General features: G+C 31.6%; 2 protein-coding genes across 2 annotated transcripts; both read left to right on the top strand.

Annotated features, from left to right (window-relative positions):
* Positions 1 to 201: 201 nt before the first annotated feature.
* On the top strand, positions 202 to 1,289 carry LOC133830708 (uncharacterized). Its single transcript, XM_062260750.1, has 2 exons — positions 202 to 327; positions 411 to 1,289. Exon 2 carries the CDS (start codon positions 417 to 419, stop codon positions 1,287 to 1,289), a length of 873 nt encoding a protein of 290 aa, XP_062116734.1. The 5' UTR covers positions 202 to 327; positions 411 to 416.
* Positions 1,290 to 12,839: 11,550 nt separating this feature from the next.
* Positions 12,840 to 16,388, top strand: LOC133830704 (receptor-like protein EIX1). Its single transcript, XM_062260743.1, has 2 exons — positions 12,840 to 15,773; positions 16,317 to 16,388. Exons 1-2 carry the CDS (start codon positions 12,840 to 12,842, stop codon positions 16,386 to 16,388), a joined length of 3,006 nt encoding a protein of 1,001 aa, XP_062116727.1.
* Positions 16,389 to 24,645: the final 8,257 nt, after the last annotated feature.

Here is a 24,645-nt window from a genome sequence, read left to right as displayed (position 1 = left end):
CCCCAATGAACTCAATGAAGAACAATGGCGACTAATATGTCAGTTGTTCACATCTCCTCAGTTTATTGCTCGTTCTAAGCAAAATTCTCTCAATCGGCAGAAGATGAAATACTCTTCAACACAAGGGTCGATAACAATGGCTGAAACCCTTCATGAAAATGTAAGTTAATGTATATATAATATATATTTAATGAAGTTTAATTTAATTATAATTTTCTTACAATTTATATTTATCAGCAAAGCAAGGGTTACATTGAGAATTGGAAGGATTGTCATACAAAGAAATGCACAAACACCTTTGTCAACGACTATGCCAAAAATGAATGGGTAAGATTATATAAATTAATTACTTTTAAATATATTCAAATAATTATAATTTGATTTTACTTTCTGACTTATTCTTAAAATAGGAACGGATGAAGAATACTTATGACAGCCGATCTAGTACTTCTGACTCTACAGAAGTTTCTGAGATTGAGATACTCCATGAGACTCTTGGAGAGAGGCGTGGCCATAACCGAGGAGTGGGTCGCAAATTGAAAGGACAATCATCAAAACGGCGTACACAACCAACAACTACTAACCAGCCCGACTTACAGCAGACAGTAGCTCAATTGCAAAGACAAGTTCAGATATTGTCTCAAAAACTGTCTCCTGAGGAACGTGCTGAAATGGATCTTGAGATGAATAATGCAGCTCCAACGCAACCAACGCATCCACGACCATCTCATTCTCATATGCCTAGAGATGGATCTGGTCCATCTTTTCAGCCAATGGGTTTTCAGCATCAGCAATCGCAACAGACTCCTCTTTCCTTTCAGCAACTACTACAACAACCTCCTATTCATTCGTCTGCATCTTTAACCCCTGAACACATGATTAAATTTCAACAATATCATATGTTCCAGTCATTCTTCCAGATGATGTCACAGTCGCCAAACAGTTCACAAGTAATGATGCAGATGATGACACAATCGCCTCAGACGTCTCAAGTTTCTCAGTCACGGACGCCACAAATGATGCCGACACAACAAATGTCTCAGATGCCGCATACTTTTCAGATGATGCCGATACCACAAGGGCAGCAAACATCATCGATGATGCCTACATCACATGGCCAGCAAACATCGCCAATGATGCCTACACCACATGGGCAGCAAACATCGCCGATGATGCCAAGTTCGCAGGTGCTGCCCTACTACCCACAGATGCCAAATGTTCCTCAACAACAAATTCCGAGAAATGCTAGTGATGATGACGATGACGATGCTACTACAAATTTCTTTTAGTATTTTTATATACGTTTTATGGACTATTGATTATGTATTTATTTATGTTTTATGAACACTTTAGTATTTTATATTTCCATGTATGACTTTTTAAAATTTAATATGAACATTTTTAGTTTGTTATATGTTTTATTTTTAATTAAATTATTTTTTATATTAATTAGTTATAAAAAAATAAAATAATTAATTATTTTTATATTAATTAATAATTTAAAAATAAATAAATAAATAAATAACACTAACGACATAGTCGTCATTGATAATATTATCAATGACGACTAAGTCGTCATTAATAGTTAAAAGCATTAAAAAAAAAAAAGGTTAAATTATCGCCAACGACATAGTCGTCATTGATAATATTATCAATGACGACTAAGTCATCATTAATAGTTAAAAGCATTAAAAAAAAAAGGTTAAATTATCACCAACGATATTGTCGTCAGTGATACTTTTTTTTACCAACGACTTGTAAAGTCGTCATTGATATTGACTTTCACCGACGAGGTATCACCAACGACCAATCACTAACGACATGTCGCCATTGATAGCTACTACTGACGAAAGAAGCACCCTTCACTGACGAAATTTGTCCTCGTTGAAGCCTATTTTTCTTGTAGTGACATAGTTCCAACTTACTCAAAGTTAGCAATTTACACAACAGTGTAGGTAGCTCTATTCTAAGATGGAGCTTGAAATATTTTTCAAGGATCAAATGCTCATACACAAAAAACACAGATTGATTTGAAAGAATATTAATTGGAGGGACTATATGTTTTGAGTTTTATATTAAAAAAATGAGCATGAAATATATTAATTATAATTTTTAACCTGAAGTAAAAAATATATTTTGACATAATGATTGAGACTTTTTCGGTGAGCAAGGATAAAAAGACATCACACAACTTTTTCAAGCACAGAGATAAGTTACAGCACAAAAAAAATTAATTGTGACAAAGCCCCAAGGATTTCCTGAGGGAATCAAACCTGACTGTATCAAGGGCTTTTGTAAAAACATCTACAATCTGTTTGTCAGTCTCAATATATTCTAAGATCAAACTTTTATTTTCAATGAGTTCCCTAATAAAATGATGGCGAACGTCAATGTGTTTAGTGCGAGAGTGTTGAACAGGATTTTTTGAGATATTAATAGCACTAGTGTTATCACAGAAATAGTAAAGGTTTTAAGATCAAACTCATAATCTGTCATCATTTGTTTCATCCACAATAATTGCGTACAACAGCTTCATGTAGCTATGTACTCGGCCTCAGCAGTTGACAGGGAGATTGAATTTTGTTTCTTGCTATGCCAAGAAACCAGATTGTTTCCCAGATAAAAATATCCACCACTTGTACTTTTTCGGTCATCTTCATTGCCTGCCCAATCAGCATCACTAAAACAAACAAGGTTAGAGTTTGTTTCCTTTGTGTACCAAATTCCATATTCCTAAGTACCATTTACATAACGAATGATTCGCTTTACAGCTGTCACATGTGATTCCATAGGATTCCCTTGATATCGAGCACATACCCCTACACTGTAGCTTATATCAGGATGACTGGCTGTGGGATATAGAAGACTTCCAATCATGCTTCTGTACAGAGTTGGATCTACTTTAACACCATTTTCATCCTTGCTGGTTAGTTTGACTATGGTTCCCATTGGTGTTTTGGCGTGTTTAGCAGACTCCATCCCAAATTTCTTGACCAAATTTTTTGCATATTTACTTTGGGAAATGAAGGTTCCATCTTCTAAATGTTTGACTTGTAGACCTAGAAAATAGGTTAACTTACCTACCATGCTCATTTCAAACTCATCCGTCATTTGTTTGATAAATTCCTGCACTAAAGTGTTAGAAGTAGAGCCAAAAACAATATCATCAACATAGATTTGAGCAATAACAATATCATAATCAACATTTTTGATGAAAAGAGTTTTATCGACTCCTCCTCTTTTATACCCATTCAAAACAAGAAATTGAGTGAATCTTTCATACCAAGCTCTAGGAGCCTATTTTAGACCATAGAGAGCTTTTTTAAGTTGAAAAACATGATTAGGATTATGTGGATCTTCAAATCCTTTTGGTTGTTCAACAAATGCTTCCTCATTCAAAATTCCATTTAAAAATGCAGATTTAACATCCATTTGAAATAATTTGAATCCAACAACACATGCAACAATCAATATCAATCTTATTGACTCAAGTCTTGCGACATGGGCAAAAGTTTCATCGAAATCAACTCCTTGAATTTGAGTATACCCCTTAGCAACTAGCCTAGCTTTATTTCTTATTATTGTACCAAATTCATTGGTTTTATTTTTGAAGATTCATTTGGTACCAATAACATTTGTATGATTTGGTCTAGGAACAAGAGTCCATACCTCATTTCTTGTGAATTGTTCCAACTCTTCTTGCATTTCTTTTATCCATGACTCATCATTCAAGGCTTCTTTCATATTTTTTGGTTCAAAGCTGGATGTAAAGCAAACGAATTGAACCAAATTCACATACATTTTTCTTGTTACAATGCTTTCTTCAATATCACCAAGAATGAGATCTGAATGATGATTCTTTTTAATTCTGGCAAAAGGTTCTCTTTGTATTGAATCTGTGATGATTTCTTGCCCTTCCTTTGTTGATTGATCAGATGATGTTGGAACAGATTCAACTTTTATTGCAACATATTCGGTATGAGAGGGCACAACATCACCTATTCTCACTGCAGGAGATTGTGTCTGAGAGGTTTCAGCAATAAACCTATCAATTTCTTCTTCATTGGAATATTCAGAAAAATCTCTTAAATCATCAACAACAACATTGGATGATTCCATAACAGTTTGAGTTCTCATGTTATAGACACGATAAGCTCTACTATTCATAGAATATCCAAGAAACACTCCTATATCACTTTTTGAATCAAATTTTCCAATATTCTCACGATCTCTAAGAATATAGCACATACATCCAAAAACATAAAAACAACTTACATTGGGCTTTTTACCTTTTCAAATTTCGTTGGGAGTTTTGAAAGTACCTAGCTTAAGAAATACTTGATTGATTGTGTAGCAAGCAGTGAATATTGCTTCTGCCCACAATCTTTTGGAGAGTTTCTTACTGTTTAGCATTACTCTGGCCATCTCCTGCAATGTTCTATTTTTTCTCTCAACAACCCCATTTTGTTCAGGAGTCTTGGGAGCTGAGAACTCATGGGAAAACCCTAGAGATTTACAGAAATCATCATAAATAGTATTATCAAATTCTTTACCATGATCACTTCTAATTCTCACAATCTTACATATATTGCAATCTTTTTCAACTCTTAATTTAATGCACCGATTTTTGAAGGCATCAAACGTGTATGATTTTTCCCTTAAGAAGTCAACCCAAGTAAAACGAGAAAAATCATCAACACACACAAAGATATACATTTTTCCATTAATACTTTCAACTTGAATGGGACGCATGAGATCCATATGCAAAAGTTCAAGAACTTTTAAAGTATTGATTCCCGTGACACCTGTGTGGGAGTTTTTTAATTGTTTCCCTAACTGACAAGGTGCACATTTACCTGTAGATTCTCTACCCAATTTGGGTAACCCACGAACTAACTCTGCACTTGCAATCACTACAACAAAATATACATTTAATGGCTATATGGGGGAGACGTTGTAGGTACCTATGACGTCTCCCATGGGGAGACTTTGTAGACATTCAATGACTCATATAACGAGTCATCATTAGTTGTTGTATTTTTTTTTAAATTAAATAATTATTTTCAGTATATTAATTAATAGAATTAAATATATTAATTTTTTTAAATAGAATTAAATATATTAATTAAAAAATCTAAATTATATGCAAATTTAAATTTTGAATTTTCATTAATAAAACCGAAATGTGTATCTAATATGTTTTTGCTAGCTAAATATACAAAATTGTAATATTTGTTGTTAAACATACAAAATTAACAAATATTACAGTAGCTAGCTGGACATATAGTAAGATAGAAAAAATAAACAATAAAAACCTATTGTTTGGGACGATGACTTTGAACTATCGGCACCATATCGTCCGCCCGATGTTGTCGCATTTCATTAATCTGTGCTGGTGTATATGGCGGAGTGTTCAGCTACAAAAAATATAAAGTACAATATATTATTTAATTATTATTATTTGATTATATCTACTTTAATAATAAATAAACCGTAAAATTTTTATAAATTTATATATATACATATCTCTTTCTTCAAGTAACGTCTAAGTCTATCCATATCTTTTCCTATGTATATGAAAAATTAAACAATAAAACTATATAAGCATACGAAAAATTGGCCAGCATTTCCCTTATATTAGTAACCTAAACATCTGTCAATCTAATCAAATAAGTATAACACAATACAAATATAATAATAGAATACATAATTTTAGACAAAATCGAGCAGCATTTCCCCTATAATAGTGAAATAATCATTTGTGAACAATAAACCAAACAAATCAAACAACACACAATAAGTTTCTTCCTTATAGCTCCGCAGCACATAAACATATTTTCCATAACCTACTTCACTAAAACACACAATTCTCAACCTTCTGTTATCACTGCAACACACAATTTTAATCTCAGAACCTACTTCACTATGGATGAATATTTAAGATATTCAAACTCTTCTAACAAAAGTTTAATAATACTAAAACAAGAAATAAGATAATGTAATTACCTCTTGCAATTAATAGTCCTTGCTAACAAATTTACTTTACTTTGACAACGCGCGCACTATGTTATTAATTAAATAATAAAAGATTAGTAAATCAATAAAAAAATATAACTATATATAAATAACCTACTTAAATGTTAATAAAGATTACAAATATATATATAATTTTCTAATTAAATAATAATATAAATTAAAAAAAATTATAAACATATTAACCTGAATTATTATTTAGTATGTCAAATTAATATTTTTTTTTATTTTAGACAAAGTTATTTAATACATTTTAGCAAAACATATTTACATATATATACTTAACAAACATTAAAAATTAATTAAAAATATATAATTTTCTAAATAAATAGTAAATAAAAATTTATAAATAGTAAATAATGTGGTAACATGTTAAAATTAAACAATGAAATATCTCAAATATACATAAAAAATATTTTTCATACTTTAAACTAATATTTCTAATAAAACCCACAAAAACTATAAAAAAAAATCAGCACAAAAACAATTTTTTCAACCATTATCACTACAATACATTGTTTAATCTTGAAATCATACCTCAAATATGCTTTAAATCCACTTTGATGAGCCAAAAATCACCCAAAACCGCAACTATCATAAACCCTAAAATCTCAATATCAATCCCTTAATATTTAGATAAAATAAGCATAAAAATTATCCTAACTATTATACAACACTTATAAATGATAAAATCATACCTCAAATGGAATTTTATGGCCTAAAATTGGCCAAAATCGTCAAAGAGAACCTAAAAAATCGTCTGAAAACGCCTCATCTCCGCCTCTCTGTTTCGTGTGTATGCTCTCGGGGAAGAAGAAGAAAAAGGGCTAAGTAATATAGTAGGGGAGGCCTTCAACGTCTCCCTGGGAAGACGTGCCTAGCCTCTAACGTCTCCCCTTGGGAGACGTCCGATATGGCACGTCTTCCCAAGGGAGACGTTAGAGGCTAGGCACGTCTTCCCTTATTTATATTCGGCCCAATTTCTTATATTTAAAAAAAAATAAAAAATTATATCATATTTTTAAGAATAACGTCTCCCACCACTTTTGATGACTTACCTAGTTAGTCATCAACAAAAACTTTTAATGACTTTAAATATCACTGAATACTTTTAATGACTTACACCAATAGTGTAAGTCATTATATAGAGTCATTAAATGTCAATTTTGTTGTAGTGAATCTTTTTTAAACTTTTGAAATTTATATGACCCAGTTTCTCATGCCATAAGTCAGTGGTATTACATATAGCCGAGTGACATGTGAGAGTTGGGAAAAGAGTATAGCAATTATCAATGGATCTATATCATTTCAATACACTAACACCATTTTGATCAATAACATTGCAATCATCACGAGAAAAATTTACTGTGAAGCCTTGATCACAAATTTGACTTCTACTAATTAAATTAGCCTTAAGGCCTTCAACAAGTAAAACATTTCTCAATTTTGGTAATCCATCAAGACTTAGAGTGCCTTTTCCAACAATATTACCTAACATTCCATCACCAAAGGTTACTGCACCACATTTCATAGATTTGAAATTGGTGAGTATATTTGCATCACCTGTCATATGTCTAGAACATCCACTATCAAAATACTAAGAATTAGAGGCACGAGATTTATGACAAGTGAAAGCAGCAAGACAATTTTTTCTTGCTTTTTCAACCCAAACACTTTTTGAAGGTTTTCTTACAACATGTTTTGTTTTACTATAATGATTTAAATAATTGTTTTTGAAAAAATTCATCATAGTAAAATATCTGGGCTGGATGTGCCCTTTCAGTCCACAAAAATGACATATTGGAATGAACCAATCTGTGTTGGTTCTTTTGAGAAAATTGGTCTGTTTAACAGATGTGGAAACAGATTTGCTTTTTGTCAAATCAACCGTCTAAGATGTACCTGCAGAGATGTTAGCGGATGCAACAGAATGTATGCTAGATTTCACAAAAATGGTTTTGCCTTTTGATTTAAAACCATCAGATCCTAATTCAGAAAAATTACTAGCTTTTTGTCCTGCACCAATAACATCATCCAAAATCCTGGAATTTGGATTAAGCATTTTAACATTTTTAACCATGTGATTAATTTCATTTGATAATCTCTTAATTTCACAATCTTTTGCAATAAGTTTTCCTTCAAGATTCTTCATAGTGTTTACAAGATCAACATTCTTTTCCTACAAGGATTTATTATTGCTTGCCATTAAGCGATTATCAGAACAAACCTTTAACCATTGATCATACATATCTTTGTATGATTCTTTTAGGGAATCCTCGTCTAGATTAGACTCACTGGATTCACATTCAGAATTATCTTTCAAAATTGTGTTGTTCAAACAAATAACCCTTTTATTATCGTGCAAGTTCAATGTTAATCTAGAAACGACAGAGGTTAAAGGAAGATTTAAGTTATCTTCCTCATCACTACTTTCAGAATCCTGATCACTCCAAGTAGCTGCCATCACCTTTTTATTTTTCTTTAGTGTGTTGACACATTCAAATTGAATATGACTAAATCCTTCACATTCCCTGCATTGCACGCCTCTTTTATTGTTATTGTTATTCCCGATACCCTCTCTCTCCTTCACCTTGGCGTTGCATCTGCCAGACCCGAATTGCAGACCTCCGGCCACCAGACGGCGACACGCGCCACACCACTGGGTTCCCGAGCCCTTGAAACCCAAAGCCGCAGAACCTCGCCTCCCCACTCACCGTACTCTGCCTCGACGGGATATTTGAAGCTCCGCCGCCGCCATGGCTTCACAAGCAATTTTCCGGCGGTTTCGACGTCGTCTCGGCTGATGGGTAGCATGGCCAAGTTCGTTAGCTCAAGGGGATCAAAACCCCTATGGAGATTGGTCTGAAATGTCGCCGGAGGTGCTCGCCGATATCGTGGAAACCCGAGGGTTCTCGACGTTATTCCGACCGCCATAGTGGGTGGTAAGTCTCACCCCCACCATTTTCGAGTCCCCTTCGACTTCTACTTCAAAACCCAAGGGTTGATTCCTCAACCACTGCCGATGGGGTGGCGCCGCCGTTGTTATCGTTGAAGCTAAGGCGTGAGCTTCGACCATCAATGGTGTGGGGCGGCCTGAGGCTCGTTTTGAGCTCTAAGACATTCATTTAGGGCTCGCAATGGAAGTCCTAAAAAACCTAAGTTTTTAAGGCTCTCAAATAGAGGACATGTGCCCCACGAGTCCTAACAACTTTTTAGGGCTCACTAATAAGAATTTTTCGTAGTAGTGTTTCTTTATATGCAAAATAACTTAAATTTTTTAAAACAAACATGGTCAGATTAAAGCTAAAAAAGAAATGAATGGCTAAGATAGACTTGATGAGGACTTCATCCATCCTCTATATATTTATCTAATTTATGAAATAATATTCATCTAAGCTACCTCAACACACACTACTACAATGTGAGGCATCTCCCCCCTAAAGCCCTAAAAAGTCGTTCCTAAAGGGCTTTAGGAGAGACGTGTTGCCCCAAAAAGGTCGCTATGCTGTAAATGAAATAAAAAAAGCTCTACCTCATCCTTTTTGGGGTATTTTGGGTGACAAATTCATATCATCAGCTGCCCCAAATATTTCAAAGGTGTCTCCAAGAGAGGTACCTAGAGAGAACCCTCCTTCAATTTCTAGACAAACAAAGTCAATATACATTTATAAATAAATATAGAGAAATGAAAAAATCTAATATATATAGCAAATGGTGGTGGTGGTAGTGGTAAAGGTGGTATAACCTGTGAGGAAGATTGGAGGTGATGAGAAGAATAAAGGGGTATTGGAGGTGAGGAAGAGAGAATAGGAGAAGAGAATGGAAGATAATATATGAGAGAGACACGGAGAATCGGAATAGGGGGTCTAGGTTTTTCAATTTTTGATTTAGGGGTTTTAGAGAGATGTGGGGGAGAATACGATGGGATCCGGGTATATAATATTATTAGGGGCGATAGATTAAACTGTTATGGGTAACGCGTTACCCTTAATATTAAAATGCATTTTTTCAATAATTTCCACCATAATGAAACTCGAAAAATTAATTTCCTCAGCTTGGTTTCGGTCAAAGTTTCACATTAATAGGGGCGACGCACACCCTTAATACTTTTTTTTTTTATATTAGCAGCGACTAGTTACCTGTCGACATTAATAATATATATATTAGGGGTGACAAGCTCTTGCTCCTAATAGTGTTGCCTTTAAAACTCTTTTTTCTTACGGGGATAATTGTTATTTGTAAATTTTGCATAAAAATAATATTTAAAAGTTTTATTAATAAAATGAACCACCAAGCCTAGTCAAATTTTCATTATGTTTAGAAAATCCTTCTTAAAAGGAGATGAGAATTCGGCGTGCCGAGCAAACAATATAAAATATACTTATCATGGTGAAGAACCAACCTTGTAGACATGTGTAATGATGATGATTAAATAGTGCCAAGAAATTGTATATATTTTTAATGGCCTATATTGTCGTTGGGCCTAAGTGTATAATTTTAATTTATTTTATTTCTTAAACTTTTGACCTCTATCTTTTGAAATAGGTCTCCCATACATTCTATTTTGACTGCAATTGCCCGTGTCAATCGAGATAGGCAGTATGTACTAGGATAACCAATACTTTTGTGGTGGTATTTTGTCGGCAAAAAAACCAAAATTTGACTGTAACTTTTAAAACGTAATTAGTGATGAAAGTCTTGTTTTTTTAATAATAGTAGCATTTAAGTTTCTTATTTATTTATTTATTTATTTATCATTGATAAAAGTCTCTAATATTACTTAATTGGTACATATTTTCTCAAAACTATTATTCATTTATTAAAATAAAGACTAAATAACATGAATGTTAGAAATTATTGCTGCCAAAAAAATAAAATATCAGGACTTAAATACTTCAAATTTGAAAGACTTTATAGCCATCAATTCTCACGCATATAATTAATATTTTTTTTTCCAAAAGATCAAATTTGTACTCTATAATTAACATATCATTACATGTGTATTACTGTTAGACTATGTTTATAACTATGCAATTACATCATATAAGTGTCACTTTCTCACAAAGCTAGTGATATTATAATATATATATGAGAATTTTTTTATAGGACCTTCACTTTAAGTCCTACCGATAGAATTCTCAGTGTTTACAATCTGTGAATAGTTTTCGGCGCGATTTTTTTTATGACCATATATATTGTAGCTATTTAGAGCTTCCTGCAAATTTTCAGAAAATTCCGAATAGTTTACAGTACCGAAAAGTAGGTTCAAACATTTTTTTATGCGCGTGGAAAACAACATGTTTGAACCTACTTTTCGGTATTGTAAACTATTCGGAATTTTCTGAAAATTTGCAAGATGCTCTAAATAGCTACAATATACAAGGTCATAAAAAAAATCGCGCCGAAAACGGTTCACGGGTCGAGAAATACTGAAAGCCCTACCGGTAAGGCTTAAAGTGAAGCCCTTATAAAAGAATTGTTCTATAAATATATAGGGTAATTCTCCTATAGGGGCTTCACTTTAAGCCCTACCAGTAGGGCTCTCGGTGTTTACAATCCGTGAACAGTTTTCGGCGCGACTTTTTTTATGACCGTGTATATTGTAGCTATTTAGAACATACTGCAAATTTTCAGAAAATTCCGAATAGTTTACAGTATCGAAAACTATGTTCAAACATGTTGTTGCACGCGTAACTAATTTTTTTTATGCGCGTGGAAAACAACATGTTTGAACCTAGTTTTCGGTACGGTAAACTATTCGAAATTTTCTGAAAATTTGCAGGATGCTCTAAATAGCTACAATATACACGGTCATAAAAAAAAAGTCGTGCCAAAAACTGTTCACGGGTTGAGAAACACTAAGAGCCCTACCGATAAAACTTAAAGTGAATCCTCTATAAAAAAAAATTGTCCTAAATATATATATATATATATATTTAATTTGCACATGACTTCCCCTAATAATTAAGTAAAAGGATTAACCTTATGGATGTAGTCGTCTCTGGCGTATTGCATGTAATATATGCAATCAGTATTTTTGTACTAGAATGAAATAGACAATTTGGTCTTATTTCAACCAAATTTATATTTTCTTTAAAACTGATAGGAGGCTTATTATTATAACTAAAATATAACCCATCATATACAAAATTATAGTAATAACTTATCCAATTATCAAACAGAATCATTTCCCAATACGAGAAAAAAAAATAACTACAGTAATGAAGACTTTCCATATAAATATAAATGACATATCGGCTTCAAGAATCAATTCCACAGTTCCTACAAGACTTGTACAAAAGCAAATCCGTAGTATACTTTGAATATATAATACAAAAAAAAAATCAAGATCCATTGTGAGATTACTCTATTTTATAATATGTCAAACTAATATAATACTAACATACTTTATTTAATTTTTTTTTTCTTTAAAAATAATGTTACATCTTCTAGTAATATGAGGTGTCAAAATTATATTAGTTGGACACACCATGAGACACACTATGGGACACAATAATCCGAGAGGTGATCTTGATTCCAAAACAGCACTTAGTTCTTTTCTAAATACAATAATAGTGTAACTACTACCTATATATGTTTGTATTATTTCTTTATAAGCATATAATATTATTTTAAGTATTAAAGCAAACATGATCTCAGATTAAAGCTAAACTAATAAAAGAAATGAGATAATCGACGGCTAAGATGGACTTGGGAACTTCATTCTTCCTCTATATATTTATCTAGAGTTCGGAGATTATTCCCCAAGAAACAAAGATTTATGAGAGACAGTTTGATTATCAAAGATGGAAAGAGTTTTGAGTGATAATAGATTCTTCCTATTTGTTTTGTTTTTCACTGGAGTAGTAGTACAACTTTGTGTCAGTTCAAACTCGACCTTGGGCTGCATAAAAGAGGAGAGAGTAGCTTTATTAAAACTGAAAAAAAGTTTTAAAGTCGGCATTTCAAGTTGGTTTCCTTCCTGGACTGGAAAAGATTGCTGCAAGTGGGAAGGAGTGAGTTGTAGTAAGACTACTGGACATGTTCTCAAGCTTAATCTTTCCATTCAATTTCCCGGCGGTACCGAGTCAACATCATCTCCTATGGTTGACTCATCCGTGGTGGCGTTGAAGCATTTAGAGTACTTGGATTTGAGTGGAAACAACTTTCAAGGAAGCCATATTCCCCATTTCCTTGGTTCCTTGAAGAGTCTGCGATATCTTAATCTTTCTTGTGCATATTTCAAGGGAAAGATTCCTGAACAACTTGGAAACCTTAGTCATTTGGAAACTCTTGATCTGAGTAATCAAGAGACAAAGTTCACCAATAGTGCTTTGTATGCCGAAAATTTCAAGTGGGTTTCAAGACTTGTGTATTTGAAACATCTTGACATGAACTACGTGAACCTCACAACGGCAGTTGATCTAATGCAGGTACTCATTACACTTCCTTCTCTTCCACACGTAAGGTTAGAAAATTGTGGAATCCATAACGTTCACTTTTCTCCTAGCTCTTTTAATTCTACATTAATCCCTTCAAGTATTCAGTCCCTGAGTCTTGCTTCTAATATGCTTCATGGAAAAATTCATGTTGCTCTCCCAAACATGACACAATCGTTTCATTCTTATAATGATACCACTTCTCCATTCTGGTTAGGCAATCTTAACAGCCTTGTTTATCTCAATCTTGAAATGAATGAGTTTAACGATTTTGAAGGTGGACTATGGTCATTATTGAATAATGCTTGTTCCTTGAAGTCATTACATTTGTCTTCCAATCAGTTTTATGGGAATGTGTTAGAGACCAAAAACACTCCATCAAGATGTCGAGAATTTGGTTTAGAGTTTCTGGATTTAGGTGGTAATAGAGTATATGGTAGCATACCAGATTGGTTAGGACAATTGTCTAATTTGAAAGAACTGCATCTCTCAAATAACCAATTGAATGGTACCATCACACCATTTATAGGAAGATTGTTGACCTTAGAACACTTAGATCTTTCAAATAATAAGTTGATCGGATCTCTTCCTTACAGTCTTGGGCAATTAGTACATTTAAGGACACTCGATGTTTCATGTAATTTCTTGGAAGGTGTTGTCACTGAATCTCACTTTGCCAACCTTTCAAATTTGAAGAAGTTGATCATTAGTGCCAACCATCTAATTTGCCAATTCGACCCAAACTGGACTCCTCCATTTTTGCAGCTAGAAGTTCTTAACATGTCATCTTGTCAAATTCGATCCAAATTTCCTGAGTGGCTTAGGAATCTTTCCATTATTGTACTAGATCTTTCCAACACTAGCATTTCCGGAAATTTTCCAACATGGCAATCTTCTTTCATCTACATCGATCTCTCAATGAACCAAATAAGTGGAAATCTTCCAACCAATTTTGTTAGCAACTTATCTTTCACTTTACGTCTTGCCAACAACTTCATAAATGGTTCAATCCCAGATTCATGGTGTAAATTAGAGTTTCTCCTATTTCTTGATGTTTCAAAAAACAAGCTTTCTGGAGAAGTACCTAAATGTTGGGGATATGGTGATACACAATTTTCGCTCATAAATCTCTCGTCTAACAGATTATCAGGGACTATTCCTTCTTTTTCACATTGTTTTCTGAGATGGTTGCACTTGAATAACAACAGTCTCAGTGGCGAGCTACCTCAATCTTTGAGTAACTGCACTGAATTAGAACTTCTAGACGTTGGAGACAATAATCTTTCTGGAACTATACCATATTCGATTGGGGAGATTTCGTCATTGCAAATTCTCAGGCTTCGAAACAATATGTTAAATGGTGATATTCCATCACGATTGTGTCAGCTCAGTGGTCTGCAAATCATGGACCTTGCTGGGAATAAATTAACAAGAGGGATTCCACGTTGCTTCGAGTTGCTTATTGGTATGGCTACAGAAATAAATGAAGATCGTTCGGCTTTGGCTTTTCCCCAGTATTACAGAATATCCGAGAAAGCATATCAGATTGTGAGTGAGATTATGGATTTCGAAAAATTCAGGAGCGAGGAAATGATTTTGGCATCCATGAAAGGATTATATCTTGAGTACTCAAAAATGCAGCTGCAACTACTCGAGATTATGGACCTTTCAAGTAATGAGCTCGATGGAGTTGTTCCGGAGGGGCTTTGCAAGCTCGTCGGATTGCATGGTTTGAACTTGTCACACAACCATTTGTCAGGCAATATGCCCAAAAATATTGGAAAGCTCAAGTTTTTGGAGTCTTTTGATCTCTCACACAACGAATTGGTTGGCACGATCCCACAAAGCTTGTCTGTCATAACCACACTAAGCTACCTCAACTTGTCTCACAACAACTTGTCAGGCAAAATTCCACTCGGCAATCAGCTTCAGACTCTGAATGATTTGTCAATTTATGAAGGAAATCCACTGCTTTGCGGGGTTCCATTACCAAAGAAATGTCCCACTGATCCTGATTCAACCCAACCTCCATTGATCTCCAGCAATGCAGACAAAGATGATAATGAGGAAGTTGAAGACAAGGCCCAAAAAATATGGTTTTACTTTGTCATATTTTTTGGATATGTAACTGGCTTATGGACAGTTATTGGGATTTTAGTGTTTAAAAGAGAATGGAGATTTGCCTATTTTCGTTTTGCCGAAGACACCAAAGAACACATGCTTGCGATGATGACGGTAAAAGTAACAAGGCTGAAGAGGAAGATGATGATTGGACCATTAAGGGCAAGAAACGGATATAAGGTACACATCGTTTTGTCACTGTCAACAAATTAAATATCCCTCCTTTGAAAATGTTGTGACTTTATTTGACTGATATGTTACTACTGAAATTGTTGGAGTCGCCAGTTTAATGAGCATTATCATTACAAAAAAAAGAAGGAAAGCTTCATAATATTATATGTACTTACAATTAATGGTAGTGTTTAAGCATTATCATTGCTTTACAGATTCAACTATTAGTCTTAATCTTATAATCAAGCATATTGATGGTAATATATCAATTAAACAGATACAGTACTATAATCTCGATAAATTGTCGTTTTTCACATACATTGTCATTTTTCATTTATTCCATGTTCCTCTGTTCATCTCTATGATTTGCAATCAGCCATGTAAACTTGTTGTTATTCTGTAGTTTGATAATTGCAATTGCACTAACAATTTATGTTTTCTGTGAATCATGTTTACTATATTCTTTAATTATTTATTGTATTCTAAATTATATACAAAATTATTCGTAAAATGTTGTATGAATATCTAACAGTTTCCACATACACTTGGCAGGAATTATGCTTGTACGACATTCATATCCATTATGCCTTGTTTAAAGATGTCAAGACGTCAAAGTTTCAATGATCCTCTGAATTTTTTTTAATGCAAGTTAATTATCGAAATTTATGGCCACAAGTGAAATTAGTGCCATGATGTAGTATGTGCAAATAATGCTTTGGATTGTACTGGTATTTGCTTAAAATATATATATAATTATACGTACCCCCTATTGTTAATATATATAACCACTCTTTCACAACAAAGTACAGAAGGCAAACTTTGTCTTGTGTGCTGAAAATTCATCCATATATTTTCTGTCTAAATTTCAAGAAAATCCTTCTTTTGCAAGTTGTCAACTGTATCTCTTAGGTTACTTCTAAATAAGTGATTTTTTTACCTACATTTATGGAATGACTAGGAGGTGTTTGGTACGAGGCAAAGTAAATATGAGAATAAGAATCTAAATTCTTTTTTATGTTTAGTTCAAATTTTAAGGGATAAAGTTAATAATTTATGTGAGTCTTACATATATTTGAAGGGTAAAGTGAATCATTTTGTGCACAAGAGTTTAATATTACATTTATTTTAAATCATTTTACACCGAAAACAACTCAACTACTCAAAATAAGCATCTCTTAGCGTTGTCCGATGACAGGTACAATGTGGCCAACTATGCAGTATCTTCCACATGCTTGGATATGTGCTAGTACAACATCTCTAATAACATGTCAAACATTGTTGCTATTCAACTGTAAATTATTTCTAGGAAAGTTTTAGATCCTACAGCCAAAGGAAAATAACATGACAGAACATTGTGAAGAGAATGATACATTCTGAATAGTTTTTATTTAACATTAAAGATTATTATTTTAATTTCCACTTATTTTATAAAAAATATTAATAAGGTGGTAATACTGAGGATTATAGAATTAGGAATAGACTTGAGTTGGCTAACTTGGCCAAGAACAAAATTAAAAAAATATAGTGTTTATCTTATATTATATTAAAAGGTATATAATTACATAATTATCATATTGATAAATAACTAATTTAATTCTTAATATTGAAACTTTTTTAAAGACAACATACTACAAGCTATCGTAGTAGGTCACTAAAAATATAACTACCATAGTTACGTAACCATTTGAAAACTCATCTATATATATATATATATAATAGGTAGAAGCAACGTGCAATGCATGTTTGCTTAGTTTCAAAATTGTAAACATTATCTATAATTTTAATAAAAATTAGTTTACTCTTTTTTTAAAATATATATATATTAGAATAAATTATACTATATATAAATATTTATATCAATAATCTCTATATATGACATCTATAAACATAACATTGACATAGATATATATTTATATGGCTATATGAGATATATATAAAATAAAATAATATTTAAAAAGAAATTAATAATAGAAATAAAATAAGAATAGAAAAAGTTATAGTGTAGACAGTAGTATACATGCATAAATTATTCTTAGTTTTTCTAATGTATCTCACAATATCTTTTGGTGAATTTGATGAAAAAAGAGCTACAATCACTTGATAAAAAATAAATCATCACACAAATTTATAAGATAAAAAATGATATGTATGCCTTTATTATTTTTAAATAAATATTATTTAATTATTTAAATTATATAGTAGGTATAAGCAACGTGCAGTGCACATTTGCTTAGTTTTATTTATAAACTAGAAAACATAACCGCACTTCGCGCAGTCTTTTGTAATTATTAAAAAATATACATATTTTAAAATACTTTTAGGAGATTGCTACGACATGGATTCTTTTTCACCCTACTCGTATAACATGTTCTTTATATGGACACGTGATGGCGTATTGACCACAATTTTTTTTCATAATGGTATCCATTGTAATTTGTATATCAAACCTCTTGCAAGTTTTTGAAAAATTCTGAATAATTAAAGTACCGAAAACAAAGTTCAAAAAATTTGTTGTACTTGTGCTTTTATTTTTTATTATTATTATCATTATTATACGCTTTGCGTGATTTTTTTTTATAAAAAATCTAAATTATGTATATGGAAATTTAAGTTTTGTGTAAGACTTATTTTGGGCGATTATCTGTTTGAACCCTTTAGTTTTAAAAATTAACTTTTAGAACTCGTGTTTTGTTAAAAGGTTAAATATAAGATTGGATAGATCGATTATTTGAACATTGTATTTTGGCCGATTACCCGTTTTGACCCTTTATTTTTAAAATTTAACATTTGGATCATATATTTATTCAAAAGGTTAAAAATTCTTTATAAAAATTAAATTATATATAATTTGTGTTTTTTGTAAGGATTTACATCATTTTGAACCTTGTATTTTAGCCGATTACCCGTTGGGACCTTTATTTTTAAAAATTAACTTGTGGACCTCAAGTTTTGTCAAAATGTTAAAAATAGGAATAGATAGATCGGTTATCTGAACACAATACTTTGGCCGATTACTCGTTTTGACTCTTTATTTTTAAAAATTAACCTTTGGACTATGTATTTATTCAAAGTGTTAAAAATTCTTTATAGAAAGTAAATTATATAAATAAATAATTTATGTTTTACTTAAGGGTTCACACCATTTTGAACTTTGTATTTTAGCTGATTACCTGTTTGGACCCTTTATTTTTTAAAATTAACTTGTGGACCTTGTGTTTACTCGTTTGGATAATTTATTGTTAAAAATTGACATTTGGATCTCGTATTTTGTCAACAAGTTATAAATAAAAATAGATAGATTATTTATTTATTATTATATATAGATATTTTTAATTGACATCTATTTTTATTATTATTAAAATAAAAATGAGAATGTTGACCGCGGTTTTGGCCAACGACGTGAGAACGTAAAAAACGATGAAGCCTTCAAGAGAAATATAACGACACAGATAGTTTTTGAACAGAAAGTAAATAACACACGCAATTTTTATAGTGGTTCAGCCCCAATACGTTGGTAATAGCCTAATCCACTTAGAGTTGTGATAATAGATCTGTACTCAAGATCAGATGAACTGAGTCAACTGAGTTTCTTCAGTACAGATTACAAGAATACAAGAATTCTTTCAGATGCAAGCACTTTCTCTCTCTAGAAAACTCAGACCCAAAATTTCCCAAAAAGTCTAAAAAGAAGAAGAAGCCCCCTCTCTCATCCCATAAGCCATATATTTATAGGCTTAGGATCATACATCTGCTCTCCCCTAGAATCGGGATATTTGATTATATTTATTACATTTAAATTACAAAAATATTCAAAATATAACAGAACACCCAATTTGTGGGAAGAATGAGAGATTCCCGCGTGTGCCAAGACCGGTTCTTGTTGGAGCCGTTTCTGGGAATCTTGACTTAGTCCTCCTCAATCTAGTTGATCCATATCTCCTTCAAGCTGGTCGAACACACCTCTACTGGATAGTCACGCACTTAGCTGGTAGGATATACACTTGCTGGTCGGACATGTGCATGCTGGTAGGACATACACTTGCTGGTAGGACCACTTGCTGGTAGGACATGCAAGTGTTGTTCGGACACATGCATGCTGGACATATGCAAGTGCTGGTCGGACACATGCATGCTGCTAGGACATGCACTTGCTGGTAGGACATGCACATGCCTCTCGTCTAACATGGCACTCTGGTCTAGCATGTCATATCTCTCCTCTAACATGACACTCTGGTCTAGCATGCCATGTCTCTCCTCTAACATGGCACTCTGGTCTAGCATGCCATGTCTCTCCTCTAACATGACACTCTGGTCTAGCATGACTTTTCTGGGCAGCAAAGTCGTGACTGGTCGGACAAGGTCATGCCTGGTCGGTCATGACACTTCTCAAGCCAATCAAAATTTTATCACAACTCTCAGGAGTCAATGTATTTATTGACTTATTAATGTGTCTTTTACTGACTATGTACTGCCACTTGTCACCTCTATTGCCACGTCATCAATCTCCATTTTTTGGGGATAACAGAGAAAAAAGAGAGAAAATAGATAAAGTTTTTTTATTAATTAATTAATAGCCATAAATTAGGAAATTAAAATAAAAAATAAGAAAAGTTCACGGTTATTTATATTTATAATTTAATTAAACAGTTGTTGTAACTAAATATCTAATAAAATTTGAATTCAAATTAAAAAATGTGAAAAAAGAAGAAAATAGAAAGTGCACTTTAGAGCAATTTTAGAGTGTCACATCATATAAATATATTAGAAAATATTCCCGCCTTTGCGTAATTTTTTTTATAATAATTTTAAATATATATTTAAGGTAATTTTATATTTGTTTGATAAATATTATAATTTGAATTTATATATTTTGTAATTTAACTATATATATTTAACGTAATTTTATATTTGTTTATATATACTAATATGATATATATATACATAAACTAATAATTTTAGATATACAATTTATATATATACACATATATTCATATATATATATATAGAGAGAGAGAGAGAGTGAGAGTGAGATTGAATACCTTAAAACTTAAATTATTGATTATTACTCACTTGACTAATTGAGAGCCAAGTCATGAAGCTAAATAAATGCTTAAGAAAATTAATATTATGTATATATGTATTGATATTTTTAATTGTTAAGATATTTTGGTTTTGAATTTGAATTTTTTTACGTTTTAACAGCTCTTTAAATAAATTTTTAATCAAATTAATATCATGTGTATATATATTGATGTGTATATTTATTGATATTTTTAATTGTTAATATATTTTGGTTTGGAATTTGAAATTTTACCTTTTTGTTTTTTATTTTTTTTAAAACTTAGATATTTAAGTATTAATTAATAGTTCTTTATGTTTTTTTTATCTATAGATATATGCTATTTTTAAACTACATTTTTAAAACACATATATCTAAAATAAAACAATATTTACATAAAATACATTACTTCATTAGTTTATAAAATATATATTTTTGAATGTATTAATTTATATACAGGCGTAGTTAGTAGTTACGTTTTTTTTATTACTATATTTTATCACCACACCATATAATCTTTTATATACTGCTTCAAAGATTTTATTTTATTAGTATATTATATAGTATATATTTGTAGTTTTTTTTATTATTTTATTTTTTGTTAGTTTATTAGGTATTTAATTCAAAAAATATATTATTTAAATATCTAAAAAAATAACGTTTAATGTAGTTGTTGTTTTATTTTATTTTTTGTTAGTTTATTAGGTATTTAATTAAAAAATATCTTATTTAAATATTTAAAAAAATAAAGTTTAAATAATTAATATTAAAAATGAATAAAAAAATTAGATTAAAGGAGAAAATAGAAAAAATAGTTTTGAGTAATTTTAGAGTGCCACATCATCTCCTTAAAGCTCTCCTTTATATATATATATATATATATATATAGATTTAAGTATTAATTAATAGTTCTTTATGTTTTTTTTATCTATAGATATATGCTATTTTTAAACTACATTTTTAAAACACATATATCTAAAATAAAACAATATTTACATAAAATACATTACTTCATTAGTTTATAAAATATATATTTTTGAATGTATTAATTTATATATAGGCGTAGTTAGTAGTTACGTTTTTTTTATTACTATATTTTATCACCATACCATATAATCTTTTATATACTGCTTCAAAGATTTTATTTTATTAGTATATTATATAGTATATATTTGTAGTTTTTTTTATTATTTTATTTTTTGTTAGTTTATTAGGTATTTAATTCAAAAAATATATTATTTAAATATCTATAAAAATAACGTTTAATGTAGTTGTTGTTTTATTTTATTTTTTGTTAGTTTATTAGGTATTTAATTAAAAAATATCTTATTTAAATATTTAAAAAAATAAAGTTTAAATAATTAATATTAAAAATGAATAAAAAAATTAGATTAAAGGAGAAAATAGAAAAAATAGTTTTGAGTAATTTTAGAGTGCCACATCATCTCCTTAAAGCTCTCCTTTATATATATATATATATATATATTTAAGTATTAATTAATAGTTCTTTATGTTTTTTTTATCTATAGATATATGCTATTTTTAAACTACATTTTTAAAACACATATATCTAAAATAAAACAATATTTACATAAAATACATTACTTCATTAGTTTATAAAATATATATTTTTGAATGTATTAATTTATATATAGGCGTAGTTAGTAGTTACGTTTTTTTTATTAGTATATTTTATCACCACACCATATAATATTTTATATACCGCTTCAAAGATTTTATTTTATTAGTATATTATATAGTATATATTTGTAGTTTTTTTTATTATTTTATTTTTTGTTAGTTTATTAGGTATTTAATTCAAAAAATATCTTATTTAAATATCTAAAAAAATAACTGCTGACGCCGTTTTTCGTCAAACAGTAAAAGAAGAGCACATAAACAATGAACGACAATTGCCAAATGAAATAAAACAAATCAAACACACGATTTTTACGTGGTTCAGCAATTAAATCTACCTAGTCCACGAGTCTCTGTTATTAATCTCAAGATTATCTCTGAAAATTCTTAAGCATGAATTCTTCAGAGTTTTCTCTCAAGGATCAGAATTTCGGTCCTCTACAATGGTGCATGGCCTCTCTATTTATAGAGAAGGCTGCAGAATTGTTAGGTTAATTTTAGCCTATCTTTTCAAGTGTCTTTATCAGTGTCTTTTTAATGGTTCTTGTGTTTTTGGAGCGGAATTATGCTTGTTTTTGCTTGATTTCAGGTTAAGCTTATGTTTTGGGCATTTGGAGTGGATTGTGTAGAAATCAAGCATTTGGAGTGGATTGTGCTGAAATTTCAATTAGGGCCGCGGCGCAGGAATTGGCGCCGCGACGCTCGTGCGTATTAGAGCCGCGGCGAGCCCCTTTCCAGAGACTCGAGATTTTGCCTTTGCCTAGTAGGGCCGCGGCGTAGGAATTGGCGCCGCGGCGCTATCGGCCGTACACTTCAGAATTTTAAGGGCAATTTTGTCATTATGGGGAGAATATAGAATGAGGTCTTCATTCTGAAAAGGGGATCGCGATTTTTGACGGAGAGACAGAAAAAAAAGGGAGAAAGACAAGAGAAGACGGGTTTTGGAGCAAGCGTGGGCGATCGCCGATAACTCCCCATCTAGTTTCATCCTCTTTTTCTTTGATTTTTCCTATGTTATTATTTAGTTTGATTATGGATTTGAATTTTGAGATGATGAACTAAACTCTTATTAGGGATTTGATGGATATTGACTGAAATCATCCCATGGTTAATGCTATTTGATTATTTCTTCTCGCTTGTCTATGAAATTTGTTCATCTTTATGCTTAATGTATGTTTGAGATTGATCACCTCGAGCATGATTTATAATCCTAATGTGAAATCTGAAAAGTGAATATTAGGAATGCTCTAAGTGAATGAACATAGGTTTTGATGCGAAACGAAAGTATTCGCATAGCTTATGTGACTTATAGATTATTACTTAAAGCGAATTGATTGTTGTGCTATCTCAGAAATGCAATAGTTGACAATACAATTTAGAACCTAAATGATCTGAAAAGAGTTTAGGTAATTTTATAATCTGTCATTTCAGTGAAAGAAGAAGAATAGTCAACTAGCGTTAACAATTGGGCAATCGAAGCAATTGAAATCATATCCCTATCTTCACATCCATTGTTAAACCCTTAATTTCTTATTTGTTGATTTTGCTTGTTTAGTTTGCTGCATTTTTATTTAAACATCAAATTTTATTGTTGCCAAATAGAAATATATATCCAATTTTGTTAGTACTTAGCTACAATTCCCTTGGGTTCGACCTCACCTGTGTGAGTACTACTTGTATGATACGTGCACTTGCATATATTAAAATATAAGCAACAAGAATACTATCCCACATATTTTGGGTAGTTACTCTTTTTGTGTAAATAAAATAAATGGCTTTAAATGCCTACAATCAGATATAAAAGGAAACGTCCCTGAAGACCAGGAAACGCATAACTGACCAAATAATATCCCACGATTCTAGGGGATTTACATTAATAAATGAGGATTACATCTCATATTTACAATACTTGTAGATATTCAAGGTGGTTATCGTCCGAGCTAATGACATCTCCCGAGTTCACGTGGCTTTCGAGATCGTACGTACATTGAGCTCGAGACCCCTGATCCGAAGTTGTCCCCGAAGATGAATGTGTTCCCGGAGCTATCTTTCGAGATCATGAACTCTTCGAGGTCACCATACTCGAGATCGTCTATATCCTGCAAGCTCGGCATATGATCCCCGAGCTTGTTTCCAACCTTATGATTCCACTTATTTGCGAATCCAACTATCGAGGTCATAATT

The sequence above is a fragment of the Humulus lupulus genome, chromosome 4 (genome assembly GCF_963169125.1).
Source record: "Humulus lupulus chromosome 4, drHumLupu1.1, whole genome shotgun sequence".
NCBI lineage: Eukaryota > Viridiplantae > Streptophyta > Magnoliopsida > Rosales > Cannabaceae > Humulus > Humulus lupulus.
The sequence above is the reverse complement of the archived record's forward strand: the minus strand, read 5'-3'. Positions and strand labels throughout refer to the sequence as shown.

What these genes read in the sequence shown, in the direction of transcription:
- LOC133830708 (XM_062260750.1), top strand. Translation starts at nt 417, where the DNA reads ATGAAGAATACTTATGACAGCCGATCTAGTACTTCTGACTCTACAGAA.
- LOC133830704 (XM_062260743.1), top strand. Translation starts at nt 12,840, where the DNA reads ATGGAAAGAGTTTTGAGTGATAATAGATTCTTCCTATTTGTTTTGTTT. An exon ending in GGGCAAGAAACGGATATAAG is followed by an intron (nt 15,774 to 16,316) that starts GTACACATCGTT and finishes TACACTTGGCAG; the next exon opens with GAATTATGCTTGTACGACAT.